This window comes from Ambystoma mexicanum, chromosome 4q (genome assembly GCF_040938575.1).
Source record: "Ambystoma mexicanum isolate Mex_15411 chromosome 4q, UKY_AmexF1_1, whole genome shotgun sequence".
In the NCBI taxonomy this organism is placed as follows: domain Eukaryota; kingdom Metazoa; phylum Chordata; class Amphibia; order Caudata; family Ambystomatidae; genus Ambystoma; species Ambystoma mexicanum.
Genome location: NC_090928.1, coordinates 1,107,433,617 through 1,107,460,521, shown reverse-complemented (window position 1 = coordinate 1,107,460,521; position 26,905 = coordinate 1,107,433,617). Strand labels below are relative to the sequence as shown.

At 44.8% G+C, this 26,905-nt stretch overlaps 1 protein-coding gene across 2 annotated transcripts in view; it reads right to left on the bottom strand.

The window, feature by feature from the left end:
- Positions 1 to 26,905, bottom strand: part of CDC42BPA (CDC42 binding protein kinase alpha) — a 1,600,792-nt gene that overhangs the window by 1,304,542 nt on the left and 269,345 nt on the right. For both annotated transcript variants that reach the window (XM_069608679.1, XM_069608678.1), the window contains exon 3: positions 11,996 to 12,079. In XM_069608679.1, the coding sequence (XP_069464780.1) occupies positions 11,996 to 12,079 (84 nt within the window). The remainder of the gene's footprint in view (positions 1 to 11,995; positions 12,080 to 26,905) is intronic.

Below are 26,905 nucleotides of genomic sequence, written 5' to 3'. Positions count from 1 at the left end.
CTATCAGACCGGTGCCAATATTGTGTTACTGCCCCTCTTATCATAGGATGGCTAAGAAATTGGATAGAGTAGTTATGTGGGATTAAGAGGTGGAACATTGCTGAGGAAGAATAATTAAACCAGGTTTTTGTGATGAACAGAACATCAAAATCATGATGTTCCAACAGGTCAAGAAGCTCTCTCTCCTGCATGTTAGACTTTCTATTAAGCATCTACTAACGCAGCCTTAGCATGATTAGTGGGTACCGCTGGAAACATGTTACAGTGTTCAGTAGGCGGTCGGAAAGCCTGTATATTATGTTCTCGTCATTTAACGTTCTTAACGACAAAAAGCCATTTTGATGTCTGAGGGTAACGAGCATATCCCTTGGGTAGCTCACTATATCACAAGAGTTCATCTGAAGACCAGTGCAGAGAAAGCAGAAGTCCTTATGAGTCGGCATTATTGTGTCAACCGCATGGGAAAAGACAGAGAAGACCCTTTAATTAATCGATTTGCAGAACAAACGGACTGCATCCCCCACCAAAACAGGCCAAAACAGGCTTTGCGTCAGTGTGGTTCCGCAGAGATGGCATCAGCGGGGTGTGCAGCGCTTAAAGATATATAGGTAATCTAGTGTTCAAAACGCAGAGCTATAATAGGTTTAAGGTTTAAAAGAGCAGAAGCACGGAACGTGATGGGTAATACAGAGAAAATAAATGCACAGGTCTAGTGACCCTGCTTCTGTCAGATAGTCCAACAAATGTTAAAAGCAAGTTAAAACAATTTATATAAAAACGAATCTAAAAACATGATCAAAACAAATATAGGCAGGAAAACAGAAAACAGTAGCTGCAACCGATAAATGTCACTTCGTAGAACACGGAAAAGGTCAATCAAAGCCTGGCCCTAAAGGCTCCGCTCAGACCAGATGGTTATATTGGCCACTTTTGCTCCCTATAAATAAGCAAATAGCCCCCAAAAATAAAAATAGGGAGCAATATTACTCCCAACGAAAATGGGAAACAAATACGTAGGAGCATGCCCCCCTGCTTTCATGCACACAGCTCCATGGATATGCTTGGACCGGCAGAACTAATGGTGACATGGGAAGAAGCTCTACTGAAATGACTGCCTGCTGCTTTAAATGTACCTTCCACTGTGCATGAATAACTTGGTGCAAAGAAATATTTCTTACAAAACATTTCTGTTTTACAGTTAAAACATTTTTACTCGCTTATTAAATCCCCCCACTTGGAATGGAAATTTTAGTGCCAACTTAAAACAGAAAGTAAATATTCCCACTTCAAAATCTTATCTGGGGCACTGGCGGGATCCCTCACTAAGCATTGTGCTTAACGCCTAACCAGGTCTATCTAGGAGGGGCCCGGAGAGGGGGCAAAGAGCCCCAGCGTTGACATGGCACTGAAGCAGAAGCCGCCCTCTACTTTGAGTTCCCTTTGTGTAAAAGTCCCAAATTAACCCTAGTGTTTGACGACCTCTCACTGATTCTCCTCTGATTCTCCTCTGATTTTCCTCTGCCTTGTGACACTTGACAGACAGCAGATTATTAAAATAGTTACAGGATTATTTCTGGCCAAAAACAAAATCTGCACCTCGTCTCCTCTTCTATGTAGGAGGGCTGGGCACATCCCAAAAAATAAAGGGTACCTGCTACACTCACAGTCCGCCAGCTGAACAGAGGGCATATATAACAAATGGACAGAGTGAGGATGGCAAGAAATAATCTGAATTTCTTCACAAAATATCTATCGCTTTATTTTCATAGATCACTATTATTTCGTGGCCCAACACAAAAATAGCTTTTTAAAACAAAAAACATTACATACATAACAATTCATATTCCCCTCGCTCTACTCCATCAGACATACTCGCTCATACATACACACATTGTACTACTCCACATTACATTTACAATCGGTCTTGTGAACATAAATAACCAATATAACAAAATATTTCCAAGAATGATCTACACCCCTTGCGTATAAAGATGTGTCTATCTGTTCTGCAACAGATGTTATTGTCAACACATGTTTCAGTCAGGCTAACCAGGCTTCAAACTCTGGCCTTCAATTCTCTCCAACCTTCTTCAGGACGGAAGTTGATGGCTAGTTGTGTCTCATTTCTATATGTATGGGGTTCAGAAACATCATCTACAAAATACAAATATAAAACCTAATTACCAACCATGGTCTTGCCATCCTTATTTCTTTTAAACAGGCAGTAGGAGGGAACTTTTCTGTAATATCACTATCTGACCACTGCGACCTTTATTAGAAGTACAGTTTTTTCGAAGTGTCGCACTGGTGTGTCCTATGAACGGAGATGAAGAGTTCCCTTATTCCGTTTGTAAGAGTATGAATCTGTTTCATTCACATTAAATCTGGGATTTAACCTGGTACTACCTTGTTTTAGCTATTATGCTTTTCTGAAATGAGAAGAAGGAAACAATAATATATGCCCTGGTTTGATAAAGGCACCCAAAATGCCGAACACGTGTCATCGCAAAGGGCCACCAATTAAAACAAATCCATTATGCTAAAAGCACTATTGTTCCGGTTTTAATTATTGTGGTGCAATAATCTAGTGTGTGAATGAAACTTATTTCTTTTAAATCAAAGCACAGTCACTTGCGCATGTAACTCATCAGTAGTTACATTAATTGTACTCACCTCCAACTGATTCTTGGAGGAGGTTCAAAACTATGGACCAAATCCTAATTGCTCGTGCAACCCGATCACTTCTTGGCAGAGCCTGGCAAGCAGAAGGAGAGGAGAATCTCAATCCTACCCTACCCCTACACATTCATTCCCAGTTATCCTAAGAAGGAAATGACAATACTCACTATCTGTTATCATACACTCCAATTCCAGGAAAAGGGCCATAAAGGGGTTGTTTTGTGCTTGAGATTTGCAGACTCTCCAAAGGTGCAAATGCAGAAAGTGCACGTGCAAGAATGTTCACACTGGGCCTCATCACGAGTTGGGTGGTAGCCCTTAAATGCTATGGTAAGGCTATCACGCCACATTTAAGGGTCCACTCAATCACGAGTCTGGCAGCATTTACCCCCACCTTAGAGCCAATTAGCGAGGCACTACGGTAACGCTATTAGCCCGGGCATTATTCCGTGGTAATACTGTCACGATACCGCCTAACTCGTGATGAGGCCCACAGAATCTTTACCCTCGTGGACATTGTGGTTAACGAAGAAAAAGAGGCACCCTTAATCAAAAAAAAGCATCTTTCTCTGCGATGAAGCTTTATGGCAAATGAAGGTCTTAAAAAGACTGGAAATTGAAAGGACATCTGCTACAGAGGCAGGACTGCGAATTCTAGGGACAGGAGTATTCGTCATTTTTTCCAAAGTATGATGAAAATAGAGTCGCTTTTTTCATGTAATAGCAAAATAAAATACGATCGCTCACTGTTTATCAACTAGCATTCCATGGCTAGTGCAGAAGTAATTTATGAAAGCATTCAAAACGGTGACCGATGCCAGGAAATCAAAGTTAAAAATAGTTCCAAGAAGTGAAGGTATTTTAAACGCTCTTCCCATGGGCCCAATTTTGTTATTTCAGACGGCATAGTTCTGCTAAGAAGGAAGCGCAGCATTGGCAGCAGGCTTCATTAGTTCAGAATGGTGAGATTACATTCTGGGGCGCAATTACATCTCACAATGCGACTTCCCTTTCCCAGCCATATCAGAGACATTGCATTTATTTACCTTCCTAATGCACTAAATTGCCCCACGAATTACAATACGAGTGGAATTATTTACTGGTTATTATTTTATGAAAGGAGTTCCATTTCCCAGAATTACAATTCTTTAGGACATTAAATCCGCCAAATGTAAATTATGGCTCAGATTAACAAAAAACCATTGCTCCCTTGCATGGGCCATGTGTGTGCAGGGAAGGTCATGAGAATGCACCCGTCTCTGGTGCTGCAGGGGCCTGCTAGGCGTGCCAGTTCCTGCCTTACTCACATAGGAAGCTTCTGCCTGTGGCTCTTCCTCCTATGCCTTCCCAGCCCATGCAGTGAAGCGCAATGCAGACCTATATTGCGGCACCCAGTGTAGAAACAGTCATGCAAGGCATGAGCATGGCTAATTTTATTTTTTATGTGTACACTTCTACCACTAAAACAGGTGTGAATATGCAAAAAGGATCCAGCACCATACGGGTGGAGGGCTGACCCCAGCCCTCCAGAAATATGGGTGAAGTAGGCCCCTGCATATCTAGGTGCCACAGGCAGAAGCATGCACAGTTTAGCTATGCAAATGGGGCAGGGCTGCAAGCATTTGCACTTGCAGACCGGCTCTCCTCCTGCCCCCAGATCATTCAGAATCAGGAAGCCTGCATGCAGAACCATAGAGGATGCGAGGAGCTACTTGCGTCTCACCTCGCGGGTCCGGCACCGTTTGTGAATTGGCCCATTTCTGCCATATTTATAAATGGACAGTTAAATAGACTTGTAAACCATCATGTTGGTTCCATTCCGGATTCTTTGCAGGACTCATTTGGTCAAGCAGTACTGGGTCAAGAAGCTGCTCTTTCCGGCTTCCTAGATTCCCAGTGTGCATGCACTGTGGTCGGCAGTCATAACGCAAGCTGCCGGGCTGCAAATCCTCCTGGCACCTTCCTTTGGAACTCCCTTCTCGCTCATCTACGCCTCAAGTCGGAAGGGCCAACGTTCTGCAAAGCCCCCTGTTCGGGGCTGCTACTGCGCAAGAGCCATTTCCATCCCCAGCAGAATCACCACCGGGCTCCTGCTTGGAACCCCTAGTTTCAACCAAAACAGGTGTAGAAATTGGGATTTGTTGACCAGGAACAAAATGGTTTACTGTGCAAAATGCAGCTCTCGGGTTTCAGGCATCACCTGTTAGGCAGGAGCTACAACGGGGGATCCAGGAGCTAGTACATCGTGCAAAGCAAAGGTAACTTTTGCGTAAGATGCAAACTCTAACCTTTTGTCCATTTATATATCATCGAACATGCTTTAAATATCTCTTTACTGTGTACTTTGTTCTCTTTTATACACATACCCAAACCTACACAGTTAATATTACATTGCTATGTTTGTTTGGCACCAGTTGCCTGGGGAGGCAGAAGTAGCTCCTGGTAGCTCTTGGTTTCAAGGTAACCAGGCTCTTCTTGGCTATAACCAGGAGCTAAGTAGCTCCCAGCTCCAGGCAATTTCGAACCCTCCAAACACATAACAGATAGGAAATTAATGAATGAAATACGATTAGTGTTTGTAATGTAACCTTAATTCTACTATTCTATCAGAAGTCTTGCACCGAGAAAAGACAGTGTTAGAATATAATAATAATATGCATCTTTCTTAGCCCTAAGCGAATCCATTTTTTGCGTCACATTTGTCAGTCATTTAGAAGAAACAAAATAGAAATGTGTTCATGGATTTCTCTTTTAGTCATTACAAGAAAAGGCTGGGTCCGTGCACAGGGCATGTATCAGTCGCCTGGCCTTCACCGATAAACCTAGGTGAAATAACATTAAGGACAGGTCCTCCTATTCCGCAAAGAAAGAAATGTTATTCCAATATGGCTCTATTCTCTTAACTAAATATTATGTAAAGACTGGCTGCACTCAAGCAGAGGTTAGTTACACAATGAGTCATAGCGTTCAGCCCTTCCACTTTGGTAAGCGCACAAAAGGTATCTTTTAAAGGTTGTGCAAATAGGGTGACCATTGTTGGGACAGAGGGCAAGTGGATTCTGTGTTTAAGGCCTCAAACATAAGTCACCGTCCGTGAACTGGCAGAAAGAGCTTGTTATTAAAGCCATAAGCAAAGTGGAGACTCTTGACATAACAATAGCATTTGTTGACTATGCAATTTATTCTGCCTTCTGGGGATTAGGGCATTAAGTGTGTGTAGTTTGAACATATTTGTGTTGTTATCTCTTGCAAATGAATACCAAATGACCTATGCTGATTCAGGCTTCATCTTTTGTATGAAAGGAGATGCTGTGTACTATTCTTTCCCTCTCCATGAAATACTGGTCGTGGTTGAACCTGAAGTCCGCTCCAGTGTATGATATGCGCAAAATAATTCTTACCTTGCAATTTTGAAACTCTGTCTCAGATACTCTACTTTGTTTGAATTATAGCACTTAGAAGTCTCAACAGACTAACTCTGAAAATGCACAAATAAACTGACCTCTGACATGGATGCAGCCTGGCATTGATTGGTTTTTGTGTCTACTGTAAAGAGCTGTTCATGTTCCTGAAAAGAATTAACTGCAATCCTGAATATGTAGATGCTCAACACTACAAAGTGGTGACGTACCAGACACACCCACTCCCTAAAAGCAGACAAATACTCCCAACAAAAGAAAGTAGGGAATAGAATTCAACCAAGAACAAAAGGGAATAGCGGACACATGGGAGGAGCCTGCCCCAAACTTCCACTCACGGAGTTACACAGGAAGCACCTCTAATCCTACTGCCTGACCTGAAGATGCATCTTTTGTATGCATTAGTTACAAGAAGATATACGTTTTAGAGCTTTTATTTAATGTGCCTTTACATTTCTCCCAATGGGCACCCCTTGAAATTCATTTAACTCTCAACTTTAAAAATGAAGGAGTAAAATACTACCACTTCAGGGATCATAGGTGGTGCAACGCCTTACGAAAGAAAAAAAACTCTGTCTCTTCAGCAAAATGTCAATCAATCGGTCCAGGTCTGGATGACCCTAGGAAACTTCGGGTGACTAAATCTAAGTCCCTTAAAGAATCAAAAAATAGTTCATATGTGCCCCCCTGCGAGAACGAACACGGCCCATTGACCTGTTCTTTAGATAGGTACCCACTCGAGAGTCAGCAGCCACACTTTAGCTCACTGTACCTTTCACATGACACATTTTTTTCTTTTTTCCAAGGGCCTTAGGTTTAGTCACCCTGGGTCATCCAGACGTGGACCCCTTGCTCACTGTGCTCACAGAGGCACAGCTCCACCTCACTGATGAGGCCCAACAAGGCTGAAACACGTGTATGGGGTTGCTGTTGGTACTCTTGTTCAGAAGGGAATTGCCATAGCATTTTGGTGCTGCACTGCCCATGTGGGCGGGACAAAGACTGATATTCAAATGGATAGTTCCCATCTCTGAAAAGTACATTGAGCTCAAATGTGGTGGCGGACTCTGGAGTGGGTACCATCCCATAGAACAAGCCATTTTTGTTGTGTTCGTTATAGAGGAGCGCCCATGACAAATGTTTTGCTTTGAAAAAAAACACTGGCAGGCGCTTTGAGTGCAAAGTTTGATAGCAATGCTTGATTAAAGCGTGCTGAAAGGGTTCCCATTAGGTCGTGTTTGGGCAGGGAAGGGACAGGGGTTCTATGTTATTTCATCCCCAATTATTTTCTCTGTTAGTTTTTTGCCAAAACTAGTTTCGTGGAAAAACTCGAAATGAATGTTTTTATATTGGGGGGTGTTTTCTCACCCCAACCCTCCCTATTATTTACTCCCTATTCCCCACCCTGTGTACCCCTTATATTATTTTATTCGTTTTTTCATTTAAAATGTTTGTGCAAAAAACTCGAAAAATATACTGGTGGTGCAAGAACATCGTACCGGGGCAGGAGATGGATGGGAACGGGGATAGGCATTAGCATGGCCGTGGGAAGCCAATGGGTTGTCAAATAACCAACTAACACCAACAGACTATGTGTTCCTCCTCACTGCCATTTCTCCCTGTATGTACTCTAATGAAATAGTTTTGGCTTATAGGTGTCGTGCGTGACACCGAATAGCCCATACTAAAAAGGAACGGCTTATTCCGGTGTCTAGGACAAAGGCAGTGTGACGACACAACACTAAAGGTTCTTAGATCAAGGGTACATGCCAGCATCTCTACAAGGCCTGCTTGGGGCCGGGCCAGCCCAGGCACAGAAAAAAATGCTACCATCAAGGTCATAAGCGGGGTCACTAGTGCTGCATGGCCGGTGATCGAGACAGCACTGGCAAAAATACCCCTCAACTCAATAATGCTTTATCGACCATGTACATTTTAAAACATTGTCGACTTCATTCTATGGAGCATCGTAAAACAACAAGGTCTATAGTGCTGGAAACAAGCTCTTGCTGTTCATTTGAGGCACATGTCTTTGCTGCGGCCTAAGCAATGTACTGACGGGTTGAAGTATGCAAGAGTAAGGTTTCAGCACCGGCTAAAGACAACCCATTATTGTTCAGTTTGGTTCTCTGACAAACCATGTGCCAGGCTGCCGCTGCAGGCAATAATCGAATTCAAACCTGCCTTCAGTTCGTGGTGCCCCAGTCTCCCATGCTCGTCAGTGTAAGAAAGGCAGCTGCTGTATCTGTATCCTTTGCTCGGGTTTAGTCAAGATTGTTTTTGCAGTTCAGCACTGGAAGAAGGACCATGATATGATATGATGAGTCATTTATAGCGCGCCTGTACACAAGTGTTTCTAGGCGCGTCAAGACAAGGTAGCGAGACATAGGAGGACAAACCCATCATCTTATTAGGCCTTGTGTCATTCAGATCGTGCAAGTGTATGTCTAAAACTCCAGTTTCCCAATAGTACAGTGATCAACGTGGGATAAATGGATTGAGTACATTAAGAATAATGGAGCGCCATCATTCGGATTCATGGTCCGGGATTGATTGAGCAATAGACCTCACTGAACGCCAATAGAACTAATCCGGTGGGGACTCGTCATCTTTCTCCTAATGAGAGGCGAGTTAAGGAGGTGGTCAGCTTCTCATATTCCTTCATAATTCATCACCGTAATGCCTGCTTAGTAAAACATTTAGCGCACCTATGGTATAAAGGTGTTGCCAGTAGGAACGCAGGGTGTTCAAGAGCCAACGCACTATATTTTAATACCGTGCTAAATACCGGAGTCTCTAAGCGCAGGACCGGGATTCAAACCTGCATTGCCCCGCTTCCACGGTAAGCGCATTGCCCCTCAGCTATCCTCCCGGCCCTGTGATTTCACTGTACAATAATGGCAAAAGGTTTTCATCAAAGATGCAGAAATGCATACAAATTGTCAACTAGATCATTTTGTGTGGAAAATGATTCGAACAGCGCTTATTCCCATTGGGCCACTTTAAAGCATTGAGGGGCAATTCAAGGAGAAGAGGGGTAATGCCCATCCATCCAATACGAATAATAGCGTAGAGAGACCTATAGTACAGCATAAGCCACCAGGCGTGGGATCATCGGCACAGATGGGTCCACGCAGGTTACCCAGGCACAGCAAGAGCCTCCACCACCTTAAACCTGGAGCCAGGCTTCAGGGTAATACCTTTTGCTGGATCGCGCTAAGGTGGGGTTTCTGAACTCATTTTAAGATGAGTCTCGTAGCTTACCCTCCCTAGCACTCCCATGCAATCATTTTATCTGCTCATTTCCTTAAGGCAACTCGTGTAGTTTTACAAAACCATAAATATCATTGCTTTTGAGGATATCCATATGTTTGTAGGGAGAGAAGATCACTTCAGAAATCTGCTGAGATGGACAGTTTGCTTTCTTTACAAGTCTGCTCTGTTCTATGGCCGGTCAAATCCATCTAATTGCAGCGTTGTTGGTACACACATGAAACACTGAGCGAGGATACAGTACCTAGCCAGCCATGGATCCAAGTTATGTGCGGCAAGGGGGGGGAAGGAGAGCCTGAGTACCGGAGGGTATGCATATGTAGACCCTCAGCTAGCGTTCCTAGGAGTCAAATCAAAATAGTCTATTCATACCTTCTGCAACAAAAATCATTGCATCATTTCACAGGCAGAGACCCGCCATCATTCAACAATGTACTCCCCTCTTTCCCCGTACACTGTGTTGGCGTTTAAGAGAAAATATGCATACTTTTCATAACGTAACCCAAAACTATATATGAAACCTACTCCCCTCCCTGTTTGTCAACCCTCTCCCCCTAGAGCTCAGTGAGAAAAATGGTTTGTCTAATTTCAGGTTGCATTGTCTAGGTTAGAATGGTTATCCATAGAGTAAGTTCAGAGCGCTGAACCTAGAATTACAGTCCACCTCTCGATGTTTCCCTCTGCGCCACCCCCGATGTTTCCCTCCAGCCACCCCCAATATTTCCCTCCAGCCACCTCCTTAGGTTTCCATCTGTTCCACCAGCAGATGTTTCCCTCCAAGGACTCCTGGTGTTCCCCCACTGAGAACCTCCTGATGTGTCCCTCTGAGCACCTCCCGATGTTTCCCTCAGACGACATCTGCTCTTCCACCAAGCACACTCTGATGTCTTCCACTACCCACTGATGTCCTTCTCCCCCCACCTCGTGAAGTCTTACTCCAACCACCTCCCGATGTCTTCCCTCCAACGACCACCCGATATACTCTGACAACCTTCTGCTATGACCACCTCCTGGGATCATCGGCCTACCACCTCCTTAGCTATGGTGTTACTTCCAGGCATATTCCTCCTACCACCACCAGAGATTTTCCTCCTAACGGCTTCTCTGTCTAGATCCAAACTCCATTGTCAGCCTCATTTATGAATCATCAACTCGCCCTAACACCTGCCGCAACCTCCTTCTTAGAATGCCCACAATGCCACTTCCTACCTGGAGGTTTCCTGAGCGGCAGAGCTCATGCTTCGTCTGTCCATACGCCCGGAGCGGAGGCATGCACCGCACACTCAATTCCCCATAAATGCACCCCCTCTCCTCAGTGCTTATTAGATCGGGAGCCATCATGTCTTGGTAGAGGCCAGAGGAGCTGAAGATCCAGGGTCGCCTGACTGTGCATCCTCCTTTCAAACACAGCGCATCTGCATTATGTTTGGGAGGCATGGAGCTACGCTTCAGTGCAGTGGCGGCTGTTCAGGAATGAACCCATTTCCAGGGGTTGTCGGCGCCTAAATCCACTACAAATAAGAATGGAGGTCACAGCACCAATGGGTGCCAAGGGGTTTTGAGAGCACCCCAGCTCAAATATCCTCCTGGGAAGGCATTGCAGAGGGACACATTAAAAAAGCAATCAGCCGTGGAACACAGAACCGCTCCAATCTGCCTTCTTGGCAAGGCCCACACAATGAATTAAAAACTGCACCTTCCCACACCCACACACACCCTTACAAGGAACTTTAGTTCAAAATAAAAATTAGGTTGTCTAATCCATTTACACATCAACAATCATTGTTCTCATCTTGGGGTCAACATGGCCCCACTATTCATAAGTAATTAAAATGTAGGTGATCACATTTGCAAGTAACTTCATCATTTGTGGGTAATTGTATGATTGGATAAAGCAATATTTATTTCAGCCACAGTTTTGAAAGGTCACAGCATTAGGTACAAAGTAACAAAACACGATATACATTATATCCACACTTGTAATATTATAACATGGACTTTGGGTCCACCCTTAAAAAGGAATTCAAAACTTTACAGAAGCAGTGCAACCCTCGCAGGGCTGCCAGCTTCACCTGCCGGTGGAACCTTAATCTACGATGTCCGGCCACATTGAGCTTCAAGTGAGCGGACTCTGATAATTCCTAAAATGGGCACCTAAATGTGGCATGACTGCCCACTCTACACATGGCCCCTAAGGAGTAAACCAGATCAGTTTCCATTGGCAAGTAAAGTCCCATATTTACCATACACACTAGTGGACCATAGCACTGTACACCTATAAGAGGTCTTGTACAAAAATATGAAAATATTACTAGAAAACATGATAAACGCCTGGTCTATAAGAGGGGCGGTTCCATGTACAGATTTAGCTTTTCATTCAAAATCACGACACCACTAAGGAATCTTTTTTTTAAAATCTGGGTAGAGGATTAAAGTCAAAGCTACTCCGAACAATATTGCAATTAGTGTGCTATATCTACAGAGGAGAGTCCAGAAATGGGTCCTGGAGACTGACACTTTCGCATGTAACATACTAATACTGCATGTGATCACAACTCCTTGCATCAACATCCAAATGTTGTCATTCTATCAAGAAATAGCTCGTAATCCTTAACATTCCTTACCTCGGCTCTTTTCAGCATTTCCCATTTATTCAGTATTTTCATTGCAAATACCTTATCAGCGTTCTTCAGTTTCACCACAGCCACCTGGAAATGATGCCAATTCACAATTAATTATGCGGGACCCAAACCTTTAAATGAGCAAGTCTTCTACATATAGTACACTGCTGACACAAAGCGAGGCTTTGCTGGCTTTTTTAAGCGGTACGAGATGCTGAGCACATTTCTCACCAGAACACATAATTTACTTGCAGCCAATCTACTGCAATTATCATTTTCAAAAGTAATGACCAATTCTGCGGACACGTAGAAAGCTGATTTCAGAGGCACCACTATTTCTATGACATGATGGTACGGCTCAACATCCTGTAAAAAGTAATCACGGGTGAAGTACCCGACTAGACTGTGAAGTATGGATTCTGTGCTGGGGGCAATGATGGCCCGAGCAGTTTTGAAGTCAACCATCTTGCAGGTTTTTTGTTTTCTCATTGTGGAGAAGTCTAGACTGGACACCATCTCCATGGCCATGCTCACCGTTAGTATGACGCAGAGCTGAAAAACATTCTGCACATTTTCCCCACTCTTTACATGGGCCCTCCTTTCCTTCCTATCACTATGGCCCTCATTACAACACCGGCGGTAACTAATGGCACTATTAGCACCATGGTTGCTGCCGGTATTGTAACAAGTCTGCCTATGGTAAATGGGGAAATACCGCCCCATTCCAAGGTTGGCGGGGCAGTAATTCCCCATTTACCATTGGCCCTTCCTCATTCCCATTTTTGCCCCATTGGGCTCAATGGGACTGGGGAAGGCGGTAATTATGGTACCGCAAATTGCGGTACCGTAGTTACCTCGAAAGTCCCTTTGCGGGTCCCTACTTTAACGGCTGGTCCAAACCAGCCGTTAAGGTCGGGAGCCGCAAAGGGACCTCGTAATCAGGCGTTAAGGGTTTAACGGCACTGGCACCTTTTACGGCGCCGTTAACCCCTTAACGCCAGGGTCCTAATGAGGGCCTATGACTCTGGTGGGTGCTTAGGAGCGTGGGCACACTAAATACTCAATTGGCTTGGGGCCAATACACCCCAAACTGACGGCAAGCACCAGCAGCATATGCTGGAGGGGTCTGGCTGGGACAGTGTGGCCGACCATGCCTGGAGGATCCGCTTCCGGCATCCCTTAGTGTGAAATCACCAGACCCCCAGACGTTTCGTGGGCTTAGCTGTGTGGGCTGGCACAGTGGGCATAAACGCTGTGGCACCCGTGAGCAGTTGTCGAGTATCCTGGATCACAGGAGACACAGGAAGGACTTGTGAAGCATGCAGGACCAGGTGAGTAAAACATGGAAGTGGACTTTACAGTTCCAGGTATCAGTGTAGGAGGTTAGACGCGAGAGAGAGCAGGTAATGTACATCGTTCCAGTGTAGCTCCCACCCTGAAGATCTGTTCCAACTGTCAGACCTGGAATCTACAGACCCCCCTGGTTCTGCATTTCACAGTACACTCCACAAGTTTAACTAATGACCTCAAGATACTAAGCACCCCCCTTCCTTAATTAATGCAAAAGGTAGACTTGATGTTTACTCGCCCGTACAACGATATGCAACATGCACAGACAGGGACTTCACATCCTAAACTACAACACATCGCAACATTCGCCAGCACACCCGAGACTACAAAACCACAGTCTCAACCAACAGCAGAAAACGCATTCACCTCCTATCCAAGCCTGCCACCATCTCAGCCCTGCCATGCCCAAGCTCAACCTGCCCTACGAGGATCAAACAAATCTACACCCGCAACCATCTGCATATACTTAAACACCTTTTATCCGGGTCTACCACCCCCAAATCTCTAGCCTGCCATGCTCAAGCACATACCTGTATGTCAGGGTCAAACAACCCTGACCTGCAGCTGCTGCACAACCATAATGATACTAAACTGAGCAGCTAAAGAACGTGTCCCACGACACCGCAATGCTGGTACACCAGCAGCTTGCCCACACACATGTATACCTTGGCAGCTTGAATCACACCGACATCTCCCTAAAGAAAAGAAATGAAAAGGATAGAAAATATATCTTACATGAAACAGACGTAACTGCGGAAAAACAGCACGTCACACATCATGCATACAATGGGGAATAAAGATCTGACACGTACACGTGTAAAGTGGGAAAGAAAAAACAGGTCACTAGCTATGCACAAGTCCTACACTTACAGTACTTTCATGTTCATTTCATAGACAACCAGATCACTCGCACAGCTCTACTGTTTCTAGTAGTTGACTATCAACAAACTACACTTATAAGAGCCTCTGCAGAATCGTCGCCCTGCCAGTGGCAGCAAAAGGGGGGTGAAGGGGGGAAGCAAAGCAATAGCTGAATGCCTGAGGGTTGGCGTAGAAGCCGAGGTCGGTGGTGAGGCAAAGACGGAAACACAATCATCTCATCTTCAGGCTTGACTATGAAGAAGCTGTGTTGGAATGGTAGGAGGCCTGTAACAGAGGCCAAGACCAGACCACATGAGGGAGCCCGGGTCCCCAAGCTCCTCACGCGTCAGACCGTAGCTACTGAGCGAAGTAGGAATGGGGAGAGCCGGCGAGGTTATGGGAGCATGAGAAATCTAACAGAGACATTGAATGAAGGCTAGGAGAGCCAATGAGGTTACAGGAGCCTGAAAAAGCCAACAGACATTGAGTGAAGGCTATGAGAGCCAATGAGGTTACGGGAGCCTGAGAGGCCCGACGGAAAGTATACTGCTACAAAGTACGAACTTTGTGAACAATGAATGGGAAAGATCTCAAGGTTACAGGAGCCTAAGAAACCTGAGTGTACAAACCCCCTATGAAAAGGGGGATCAAGAAAGTTATGAACATTGTTAATAACAGCTGGGAAAGCTATCAAGGTAACGGAAGCCTGAGAAACCCATAAGTGCAAAAACCCTATGAGAGAGGGGTATGGAGTAAAAGACGAATTGTGAACAAGAGCTAAGAAAGCTATCACGGTCACGGGAGCCTGAGAAACTCGAGAGTAAGAAAACCCTATAAGAGAAATACTAATATTGTGAATAACGGTCTGGAAGCTATCTGGGTTATGGAAGCCTGAGAAACCTGAATGTGCAAATATCATATGAAAGAAAGAAATATAAACACTTTGAATTGAGGTTACGAAAGCCACAGAGGTTTTTTTGCACCCTGGCAAAAACAGGGGGAACAACCGCCCTAGGTAAAATAACTTGGGTGAAAGAAAAACAACATGTCTGAGGATTAGAAGACTAAGAGGGCATTCCAACGCCTCAAAGGTGGTAAAGCAAGAAGCATTTTTGTTTGCAAGAAACTCTACAGGAAGAAGAATCGTCACACCAAGAGACATTTTTCTTTGCTAAAAATGGAGAGTGAACCCCATAACTCGATACCACGACTGGGAAGGATTTCTTGTTGTGTTAAAAGAACTTTGAAGAACTTTCTTTGGATAATCTATAAAATCCCACCCATATAACTGCTGCAAATGAAAGGTTTGCCTGTGTCATACGTGAAACCTGTTTTTAGATTTAGATTCCATTTTTGGGGAAGTGCTTTTGGCTGGAAACGTCTTCATGAATGTTCCTAGCTCTTGTATTATCCCACACCAGGTGTGAGCCCCTCATACAAAACAAACGAAGGCTGACTTTGCCCCACACACACACATCTCAAACAGGAAACTTGGGAACAACATCTGGGCTTTCATATATAGTGCACGATTCCCTCCACCTGCTGCTGTACACAAAGCCTGCTTCTGTTCAAAGGTACAGCACAATTGCTCTTTCTATCACAGTACACACACACACAAACACCCACCTGTAGCCTGCCTTGCAAGGTGCTAGTGTGAATGATAATAATGTGTGTTCTTACATAGCACGTCGGGCCAGATTCCTTACGCTTCTATGGCTTTAATAACAGGTATTACCACCCATTTTTGTAAATGGTTCTAGATTCATGGACCTTGCAAGGATGAAAGGCTAAGTTGGTCTTACTATGGGATTCGAACTTGAAAAGTGCAGGATGCTCCCGTTTCAGAGACCAGCACTTTACTCGTGAGCTATCCATCTGGGTTGATCAAACCGGCTCCTTCTTCACAAGTCACAAGGCCAACCAATTCTGAGTGTCCCCTAATCCACCGTTGGCCTGCTTAAGGGCCCGGCATTTATTTTAAATTAATAATGGGCGTTATATTGCAGCACCACATGACACATTACTTTGCATGATGGGGGTATTGCCAATGATGCGCAGGGGCTAAAACGATGGAATGGAAGCTGTCCAGAAGACTTTACAGAGGGTGCATTTAATTTAAATCAAAGCTTTTGATCACCACTTAGTTGCAGTTCCACTGATGTCAAAAATCAAGTGTACTGAAAACAGGAACTCTTCCCTTTGAGAAACACATGGCTTAAAGAGAAAAAGCTCAGATGTGATTGTGTATGCTTGCGAGTGGCCAGCATCCCATAGAACTGGCTATCTGGCCTTGTTCTCTCTCTGGCAAAGGGCTCTAGCACTTCAGGCAAATGCGGAAATGCTCAGCATTTCACCCCAAAGCAGTAAGAGGAATACAGACATGGATCCTAGCTGCCTGTCTCTAGAGAAACACTGCATCTCTTCCGGTATCAGCCATTCCATCCACCAATGCCCGTGTGGGCGGCGGCAGCAGCAACGCTTTGGAATTCTCTTCCTGTGGCCCCCTTCCAGCTACTGAAAATCATCTTCTCCGTAGGTCCTTGAAAGTCCTTTTTTTTTAGCTTCTGCCTTTTTTGAATTACCTACCTATGGGCTAGCGCCAAGAGGCTTTTTTGGTGGATGTTGCGCTTAAAAAATTGTATTAACATAACAATGGTCTTATGTAAAGGCACCTTAACTGCATCTGCTCTCGGTAATTGCCTAGTCCGCAAGCCATTTCTAATCGCAATTAAACCCTGTTCTTGAAAATATTAAATAAATACGATCCTTGCATGATGTGATATATGATATGGCATTTGGGAGACAGTAGTGAAATGGGAATAGAGAACCATTTTCCTGTATGAAGATAAATGGCATCAGAAGAACACAGGGGGCCCTCATTCTAAGGGCAAGGCCCAGGGCTTCAAGTGGGCCGGGGCCTGCCGGGGCCCACTAATCTCCCCTGGCCGCCCGGCCACTACACGAAAAGGCTTTTTTTTTCTATAGCCTGAAGCTCTCGCTCGTGTGCGAGACCTTCAGGCTTCAGAAAAAAAAAGACTTTCAGCCATAATGGTGGCGCCGCACCTGCGAGGCATCCCTGTAAGCAAGAGATGCCCGTGGCCGGCACCACCATTATGGAGAAAAGATGAGGCTGCTGGAAGCAGAGGCCTTGCTTTCAAAATACGGAAGCTCCCGCGGAGTCGCGGGAGTGTCAGTCTTAAGGAACAGGGCCTCTGCTTCCAGCGGCCTCACCCTTTGAGCCTTAATGGTGACCCTGCCCCTCCCCAGCTGACGAGGGGCAGCGCCACCATTAAGGCTGAATAGGCGAGGCGCTATCCCCTGTCAGGTAAGCCTATACAAAATAAATGCAGAGATCAGCACCCTCTCCCCAATGGGGAGAGGGTGCTGATCTCTGCAAAAGGCTGCCTGGTAGGGGTGCCAGTAGCCCATTGAGCCGGTGCTCGTCGAGGGGTGTGGCCTAATGGGCCAGCAGGACCCCGCCGTTAGGCCACGCCCCCTGGATGAGCCCCGGCTCATTTTGTAGTGCCACTTAAGGCACTGGCAAGGCCGAACCCAATGCCACAGTAACAGGGCAGGACAGAACATGGAGGGAAATCATCTACAGTGTTAAAATATTCCCTTACGGCTAGGGAATATGCAATGCACAGTTGAATGCAACACAGTTCCTCCAGAGCTAAGACCTCAGTGTTTCCGTCACTGATAGGCTGAGTAGAGATCTAAACGGCTGAAGGCAACGCAGGTCATTCATTCTGATATGCCAAAGCATTGTTAAGTCAGTTGCTCAGGTACAAATAGATATGCACTCCCACTCCTTGGCAAAGCAAGAGGGCTCCGCCAAAATCGCGAACTGGAGGCGTCGAACAAAGTTCAAAAGGGAGAACCTTGTAACAGCAATGCGCACCCACCACACACAAATATCCCCTTAGTGGCCTCCAGGCGGAGAGGCTGGCCCACACATGTTTTAGATGTATGACAGAGGGCCAAATCTTCAGCTGGCAGCGGGACAGGACCTGGCGCAAGCAACTACTTTGAGGGAATTCCTGGGAAACTAGCAGGTTGCAGGTTTAGACACCATGAGACTTGCCTCCAGTTCAAAACAATGCAATGGAAGGCAAACACTTGATATGGCTTCTGACTGTACCTAGCTACATAGCACAAGCTGCACGAGCTTCAGGGCCATACACTTCAGTGTCTTTAGGACATATAGGTATGCCCTAAGAGTGGTCTTATTTTACCGTAAGGGCATATTTGTATACTAATCTGTGTGGGACCGGGGTAGCAATAACCCAAGTGTTCGCACCCTATCCACCAAGTATCAGTGGCCACCAGAAGAAAAAAAAAAACAATTCCTCTGCATTCTAGGCCTCCTCCCCCAAAGGGAGGGAACACATAAAATGTTAATCAAGAACTAGGGACACACTGTCGAAGGTAAAAGGTCACCCTGCTGCCCAGGAGTAAAAAACAAAGGATCTTGGGTGAGTTTCCTCTAGGCCTGGAGGAATGAGAAGAGGTAGCAAGCACAAGGACACACATGAAGAACATTACCGTTTCAGCGAAAGACCAGTGACACATACCTGACCTGTTCAGCAAACTATGCAAAACATTGGACCTGGCCTGTTTGACTAACTCCATGGAGCCTGTGAAAATTTGAGGTGCGGCTTAGTGTAAATAATAAAGATTGCGTAGTCAGAGCCCATCTTACACCTGCCGAGCCTTGGAAAAGGTCCTTCCCATCGCGTGAAAGGTTTGCTAATTTCTCCTCTGACTCAGTTGTGATGTATGAGCAATCAGTCATGCCAAAGCCATTTTATGAATGTCTGGGGCCCTGGGCACAGCCACATTTCGAGCTCCTTACCAAAAATTTTGAATTTAATAAGATGGATGGAATTGCACATCCCAAACGGATTTCCAAGCTAGGTCCTGAGTCTCTACGCAGAGAAAGTTTGAAATCCTGGTGATTTTCTTTAGAAACAAATTGTGTGCCACGCCCACACCAAATCTAATTCTGCTTGTATGGTCCAAAAAGTAATAGCATCGGGGAATCTATATGATACACTGGGGATGGAGGCCCCAGGTGCTATGAAAAATAATAGTGTGGGGTGTAATACAGCCCCTGAATGCCAGAAATAAAGAGGGCAGAGTGATTTGTAAACGCTTGTGAAAATCTAAGGCCAGAAATGGTGATGTCAGACATAAGGCCTATTGAACCAAAAATCACCAAGGAAAGGAAGTGGATGAATTTCAAAAGTGCGAAGATATGCGCAATGCATTTCAGCAGGGAAAAGAAACACATGTGGCTGATAATGCCATTTTACTCAATCCAAAAAGAGCTGCACTTATATATAAAGAAACAGCAGTACGTACATTATCTTCAATGGAATACCAGATTGTGCTCCAAGCAGCTAAAGTGAAACCGAGCTCATTGCATGTACTAGAAATAAAGAATTTCCTTTTTGTTTTTCCCTGATCCAAATGACAGTATGCAGAAAGAAGTGCTTGCTAGACTTTCAAAGTTTGAACATGGTTCTCTCATGTACCTGCCCTATACATATGGACAATCCAGAAGTGATACTCATGTATTCTGAAACTGTGAAAATAAAAAGGAACTTAGTACATATGGATAAAGCCGAGGTGCCTTACAAGATGTCATGTACATTACACTGAGTGGGAGTTTAGCAGGCCATTGATTGCAGGATCCATGAGCTGGTCATTTCTCCAAACATGAAACTGACCTCCAAGACCTTTCATCTGCTGTCCTGAAGACAGGGGGCTGTGTCAACTATCAATCAAAGCCAGTACTTAAATATATAGAAAGAAATACATTGCTGAGATCGAAACCACGGTACAAAACAGATAAAGCCAGGCCTGATCTTTCAGCAGAAGCGACCTTGGGGCCACAATTCCCATAAAATGTCAATTAGTGTTGCTATCAGAGCCTCACAGGCCTTGAAGAGGGACATGCTAAGATAAACATGAGCCAGCCTCTGCCTAGTCATATGTTTAAGGAACAAGGGTGGGGGCTAGAGTGAAAAAGGCCTGTGAAACTGCAGTTTGATTAATGGAAAAATACATATTATTGCATAAAATGAGCAGTGTAGATGCCACAACGGTCATTCCAGATTTTTATTAAAGGTGAGTCGCCCACTTTGAACCATTCTCAAATGATTTTTGTGTGATTAACATAACTAAAGTTATTAATGGAAATTTGATTTGGGCCTTCCCTTGATTCAGAGAGATTTGAAAGTTGATATGAGCATGAAGGAAATGATTAACATGAAAACTATAAAGTGGCATATTTTTCACTGATATGGCTCCTGAGTAAATGACGAAAAACCTTACCTCTGCCTAGGAATGGTGTGCAGACTTTAGACTAGTATCATCCGATTTGCCTTAAAATGTAGTTCTCAAAAATATATTCATTCATTCATTCAAAGATATGAAAATGTAGGGTACTTGCCATGTTGATAGATTTTGTGAGTTTTAAAACATGCCAAACCCACTGTCAAATTGGAATCACAAAGCTTTCTCCTCCATCAGCTGTCCCCACTCACTCCCCCCATCTCCTTGTCCTATTAGCACAGAGGCGGGGGAGAGAAAATCAACCATTCCCTTTTACGGGAATCATGACAAGTTTGTGATGTCATTTCCCTTATAAGCAAACCTATTTTGTATTAGAACTAGGATTTTTCACTCATTCCGAGAGGCAACCTGCTGCTGAACTCTTGCGAGAAACATCCCAGCAGAGAGGCCCAAATCTTGCATTGGAGACAGGAGACGCAGAAGCTGACTGGGACCCCTTTGATGATTCAGAGAAGGCAATCCTTGACTGACTCCCTTGCTGCCCCAGCAGTGCCCTGCTGTTGCCTGCGGCCTATTCCGAGGCCTCTACTGTAAGTAAACTACCCCCAAAGCCATAGATTGTGTAGGCCCTGCATTTTGCAAGCATTGTTATTGCCGCATAGCAAAATATCCTGTTTGTCTGTGTAGATCCTTAGCATATTTAATTAAAGTAAATCAATGAATTCCCCTATAGAAATGACGTGTGGTGGTTTGTTTGCATTCAAAACCAACAGGTTCTTCTTCCCAGTGTGTTTTGAGCTGGTATAGACAAAGATTTGCCAAAAGAATGAATCCCAAAACCCTGTTTCCACGTGAGTGTGCAGGGTGTAAAAACGTAATTCCCCATTGATTGTTACGCTCACCTGGTTCCCACAGGGGCGTCGATCGGACCCGGACAGCTGCGGTCTCCACCAACGTGATGCGTAGTGCAGAGATGACTGTCTGGACTGGCCCGCCTAATCTTGTCTGCTGGACTCGTAGAAGTATTCTCCTGCAAGTGGAGAAAGGGATTTAGCCACCCGTGGTCTTTAGTGATGGCCCCCCAAATGTTCTCGTTCTCCCCACTAATCACCTCCGATATCCCCTCTTGGTAACCTCACCTTATGTTTTTAAATGATGAGCTCTCCATCCTGCATGGCATGCAGGGGCGCGTAGATACCAGTTACTTTACTGGTTTGAAGGTACTACAGGAGTTCCAGAGGAATAGAGGAATATTGACTCACGTGTCTATAAAGTTCAAAGAGTTCAATATGTCCGATGTTCACTCTTGTTAGATTCCCTCGTTAGGTTGCAGCTGGGTCCAAAAGAATATTGCCTGGAGGCCGCTGATGGCGTTCAGGTAAGAGTCTGTATTACCAAACACTGTCCGGTAAAAGTTGCATGAGTTTAACTTGCCGTTTTCTCTCCCTTTATAGGTGCGGCATAGGAAGATGCGGCGAATTAAAGGATAATACCTCCGGTGGTAAAGCAGATAAGCCTATGGTGGCAAGAGATTGTCTTTGTCGGTTTTCTCGGCTCAATTTGTTATTCCTTTTGTTCCCCCCCCAGGTGCTGGGTTTCGACGAAGAAAATGATGAGGCAGTGCCGAGTCGAAAGATGCAGTGCACTGGTGAGTATAACGTGGCGTTGCTGCTGGCGAAGCGACGCGTGCTGAAATAATGTCCTTTACAGGCTCGGAGCTGTGCTGGGTCCGGAATCAGGTAAGGAATCAAATAATGTCCGTGATCTAACCTCTTCTCCTTTCTTTTCCTTTTGTCTAGGAGCTCCGGATTCGAGGCGGGCGCGGCAGAAGACTGGATGCTGACTTGCAGACACGGTGAGCGTTACGCTGCTGGATGCAGAATAACACGAAGCATGGGCTGCTGTTTGGGCGTGGTTTAAATAGCCTGCAAAGTAGTCTCAGGTAAGAGGTTCCCCAGAACCACACCCAAGTAAAAAATAGTCCCTGTAATAAAATAGTCCCATCCAGGCCTCATGTTGGCTTGGACTCATTTGCAGCATGGTCTGCATAAGGTAAGTAAAGTCTATGAGCCTGGCGCCTATGGCGCCAGGACTGAATCCGAACAGCCCCCAGCCGGGGCTGTTGGGGTTTTAATAAGTGTCTGGATGCCTGCTCCCGGGGCTGATGGACTCGATCCGGATGCCCGGGGGTAGGCATCATGACATTGATCCCCTTCATTTTGAATCAGAAGTGTGAAGCCTGGTAGTGCCTTTGCATGGGCAGGGTGCAAACAAAATTTCCCCCTTATTCCCATTGTGCTCTGACCAAAACCACAAAGCCCTGCCTGTTCTTTTTAAGTGTGGCAAAACACATTTCCCATTGCTTTTCTTTCCCTCCTATTGCATCTGTGATTAGAATCCCAAAAACGATTTTCCCTTTGTGTTCCCACTCTCTGGGGTCAGGTCTAATTGATGTTCGGAGGGTGGGGGTTGCTGGCAGAAACGTATCATAACCAAATCAGCAATCACTGTGCATCTTGACCTGTTCTTTTTCTGTATTGGTGGGTGATTTGAAATTACATTTGAACTGCATATCTCAGTATTATCTCTGTGTTGGTCGCTTTACGGATGTCATTTTTGTTCTTGTGTTGCCACAGCACTGGTGACCGATGTTAATCTATTTGTCAAATTTGGTTTGAATAAATTATTAAATATCTATATTCTTAATACACACCGGCCTGGTTCCTAGTCCATTGTGGCACTGGGTATTTGCTGGGCTTGTGTGCGAGACGGGTTGGAGACCTTAGCAAACTGAACCAAATAAAAATAATATTGCTTTATTATGCGCCACATTCGTTGGAGGAAAGGACCTCTCTGAAAGGAGTGTGACCGCATAATAAACCGTGTCATAATCCTTAATATACCCACTCTAAAATACACCTGGGCACTTGCAGTGGGGGTACAGTTATTAGATCCTCAGAATCAAATCCAAGGACTGTTGTTATTCTCCCTTTTAAGCTGAGAAGAACCCATAAGGAACCCAGGCTACATGAAGTCCCACATTCTTGCCCTTTACTTTCTAACAGAACTATGAGGCCTACGGATAATATCCCAACGATAACTCCTAATAGGATTTACTCATGGGACTGCTCAATTTACATGCATAAAGTTCCTAAATTGGCACCTGGATCCAGGGAAAGTAAATATCCTTGACGAATAACTGCATCTTTTGGATAAGGAATACCAGAAGCTGTCTCTCGATTAACCGAGACAACATCCTACGATGCCAGAGATTTGCCTTACGGGAGAATCCCCAGGAGGATTGCATAGACACAGAATTCCGAGAAGCAAGACTTGCCCGTGGCTTGTATTCTGTAGGTCATAGAACCATTCCCAACCCGGGCCAAGGTATAACCCTAAGATACTTTCCACCGAGTGCTATAGATTCCTCCCACTGGCCCTGAACAGAAGCGTGTTGCCCTTAAATCCATCCCCACATTTCACCAACTTTAAAATTCCATCCGTCCACATAGGGTGGTATCCCTTGTAAACAAGAATATGCCGGCCATACAAGTTTCAAGTAACCACCCAGATTTGAAGAAGTGGACTGACCATCCACCCTCCGGGAATCACCATCTCCCCCTGCTGGGGAAAATAAGGGAATGACATCTATAACCGATACTATACACCCCCTCAGGCAGAAGTAGCATCTCCTGCCCGCTTGAAAGTAGTCTCGTGGAATAACGCAGGATCTGCAAAACACTTCGTAGATAAGGAATGGAATGAAACATGAGAGAATTTCACATTATCCGTTTACAGGAAATATGGGGCGTAAACAACATCCACTTACAGGGCAATGCCTCCTATTGCACCCCGGCAACTTAAGGACACCGGGGAAGACCGAGTGGTGGACCTTTGACTTGGATAGATGCCACTATCAACTGCACTGTGAAAAAATAGGCCACAGGCTCCCCAGACGTGCACAATGTACATATAGGAAAGTACACAGACGCCCATCATGCTCAAAATTGGATACCATCGTCCAACCTCGAATAATAGTATGAGAATAATTAATATAATTAAAAGATTGAACCATTAAATATACTGTTGCAATAAAAAAAAGAGATCCAGTAGGGGGTTAAAAGCAATAAAACAAACACCCACAATAAATACTACGATTCTAGGAAAGGAGTATGAATCATTGATTGCCAGGGGAAAAAAAGGAAATTTGCAAAACATAATTGAGATACCCTACTACAGGCCGCCACTGAAAAGGACAGCAGACAATTTTGTAGGATAATGAACGGAGGAACTACCAGCAATAGGAACACTGTGCATGGTAATATCCCGAAAGCAGCCTGTGTAGACCATTTTAAAGCACTCTATTGTGACTCGAACTGGGTTCTAATGCAATATTACACTTGTTTGCCAGTTGTGGGGTGGTTGCTTTTTCTCAGGTATTGGTAACTGGTATTGCCCAAATAAAGCAGGAAAAACAGCTGATTGTGCATTTAGTGCACATTCGGCATGGACAAATACTACGAATCTATTATGCCGGACAAGGGGAGCGGAGGTTGCAGGGGTGCCCCCGCTCCTCTATTTTGGCATTATGGGATTCGTGGGTTGCGGAGGTGTCCCCCTTTTCCATTAAATGGGAAGCAGGAGACAACAAATGACCGTTCAAATGTCAGACGACATTTTTGTAATACAAAGCAGTCAGATTTGCTGTATCGAGCCGCGTTGTTGTCGGCTTCGTTATTATGACGTAGATCCCTATAACTTAAAAGCAAAATCTGCGGCCCTCTATGGCTCGGATATATGGGGTTACCAGGGCCACTCAAAGCTGGCAATAACAGAACAAACATTTTTGAAGACAGGATTACGGCTTCCACTGAACACGATGTATATGCTGCTGACCGACCTCGGCCAGGGGTGTATAGCAGAGGCAATATCATTAAATCCAGTCCTGTACTGGATCTGCCTCTGGAATGCAATTGTTAGCAAAATACAGGGATGCCTTTGAGGATCGGTTAGCACAGGTCAAAGGGCATCGATACAATGGTGTACACACAAAATCAATATTGCTCTCCTTGGACTTATTCCACCTGTGGCTTAACACAAATTTATCAACCAAGGATCCAAAAAGCTGATCGAAAATGCTTTTGACAAGGCTGGCTTCTTCTACTAGATGCTTGTTGGCAAGAGAATGCTGTGCACACAAGTCTGTATATGGGCGAGAGCGATATATTGATCCGATCACTAATCGACACAATAGAGCGCTACATAGAAAAATCAATTTTTGGATATTCTCTACTGCTAGTTTAACTGGCAAATGGAATAATGGTGCAGAGGACCCTTGCCCTGTGAGCAGTTTTCTAAATGAAACGCTGATTCACTTTCTTTTCCTCTTCCTAGGATATAGAAATTTGAGAAGCTATTGCACATTACCCATACTAAGGTAAGGACATGTACGACTAAAAAGAGATGCTATAGCATTGTGTAAATCCACCACCTCAGATGCTGTTATTGCTAAAATCAATGTCTATGTTGCCAGAGCATGGGCCAAGAGGAAATCCACGGGGAACGTTTAAGCTGGAATGTGTAAGCAGTTTTTACGGTAATGTGATTTGAGTATATATGCAAACTCTTTGACATTAGATAATAGGATGGGCTTGATCTTAGTTCATTGTTGCTATAGCCTTATTTCTAAACATATTTTAGTTTATTTTGCTGACAACCGGTTTTTGTAAATTTTGTTATCTACAACACTATTAGCATTTAATTAGCCCTTGGTGCATTTTATTGTTATTGGTATGGAACAAGTTACTTACCTGTAACTGTTGTTCTCCAGCATGGGTCTGGCATGGATTCACATGCTCATGAATATTCCCCGTCGTCAGGCTGGGAATCCTCGGTAAAGAAAAAATCAGTATCAGTTTCGTTTCTGATCTGTCTTTCGTAGTAGTAACCAATCACTGATCTCTGCGTCATACTGACCACAGCCAATGACTGCCCTCTACCTAAGCCCCGCCTCTGGCAGCCATCTTCAGATTTGGTAGCACGTGAAGTGGCAGTATGACCAAGTGAAGAGCCGCAGAGGGGTAGGCGGGAGGGTTCGCATGTGAATCCATGCCAGACCCATGCTGGAGAACAACAGTTACAGGTAAGTAACTTGTTCCTTCTCCAGCATTGGGTCTGGCATGGATTCACATGCTCATGAATATAAGAATAAATAGCAGTACACACATGCACAACCACGGGGGGTGGCAAAAGGCTCAACATTAAGCAATACAAAAAACTCAACATTAAGCATCTCTTACCTCCTCACCAGGCTCACCTTAAGCGAACAGGTTGCGCAGCACTGCTTGGCCGACCCTGGAATCCCGATCGACGCAGTAGAATCTCGTGAAGGTGTGCGTCGAC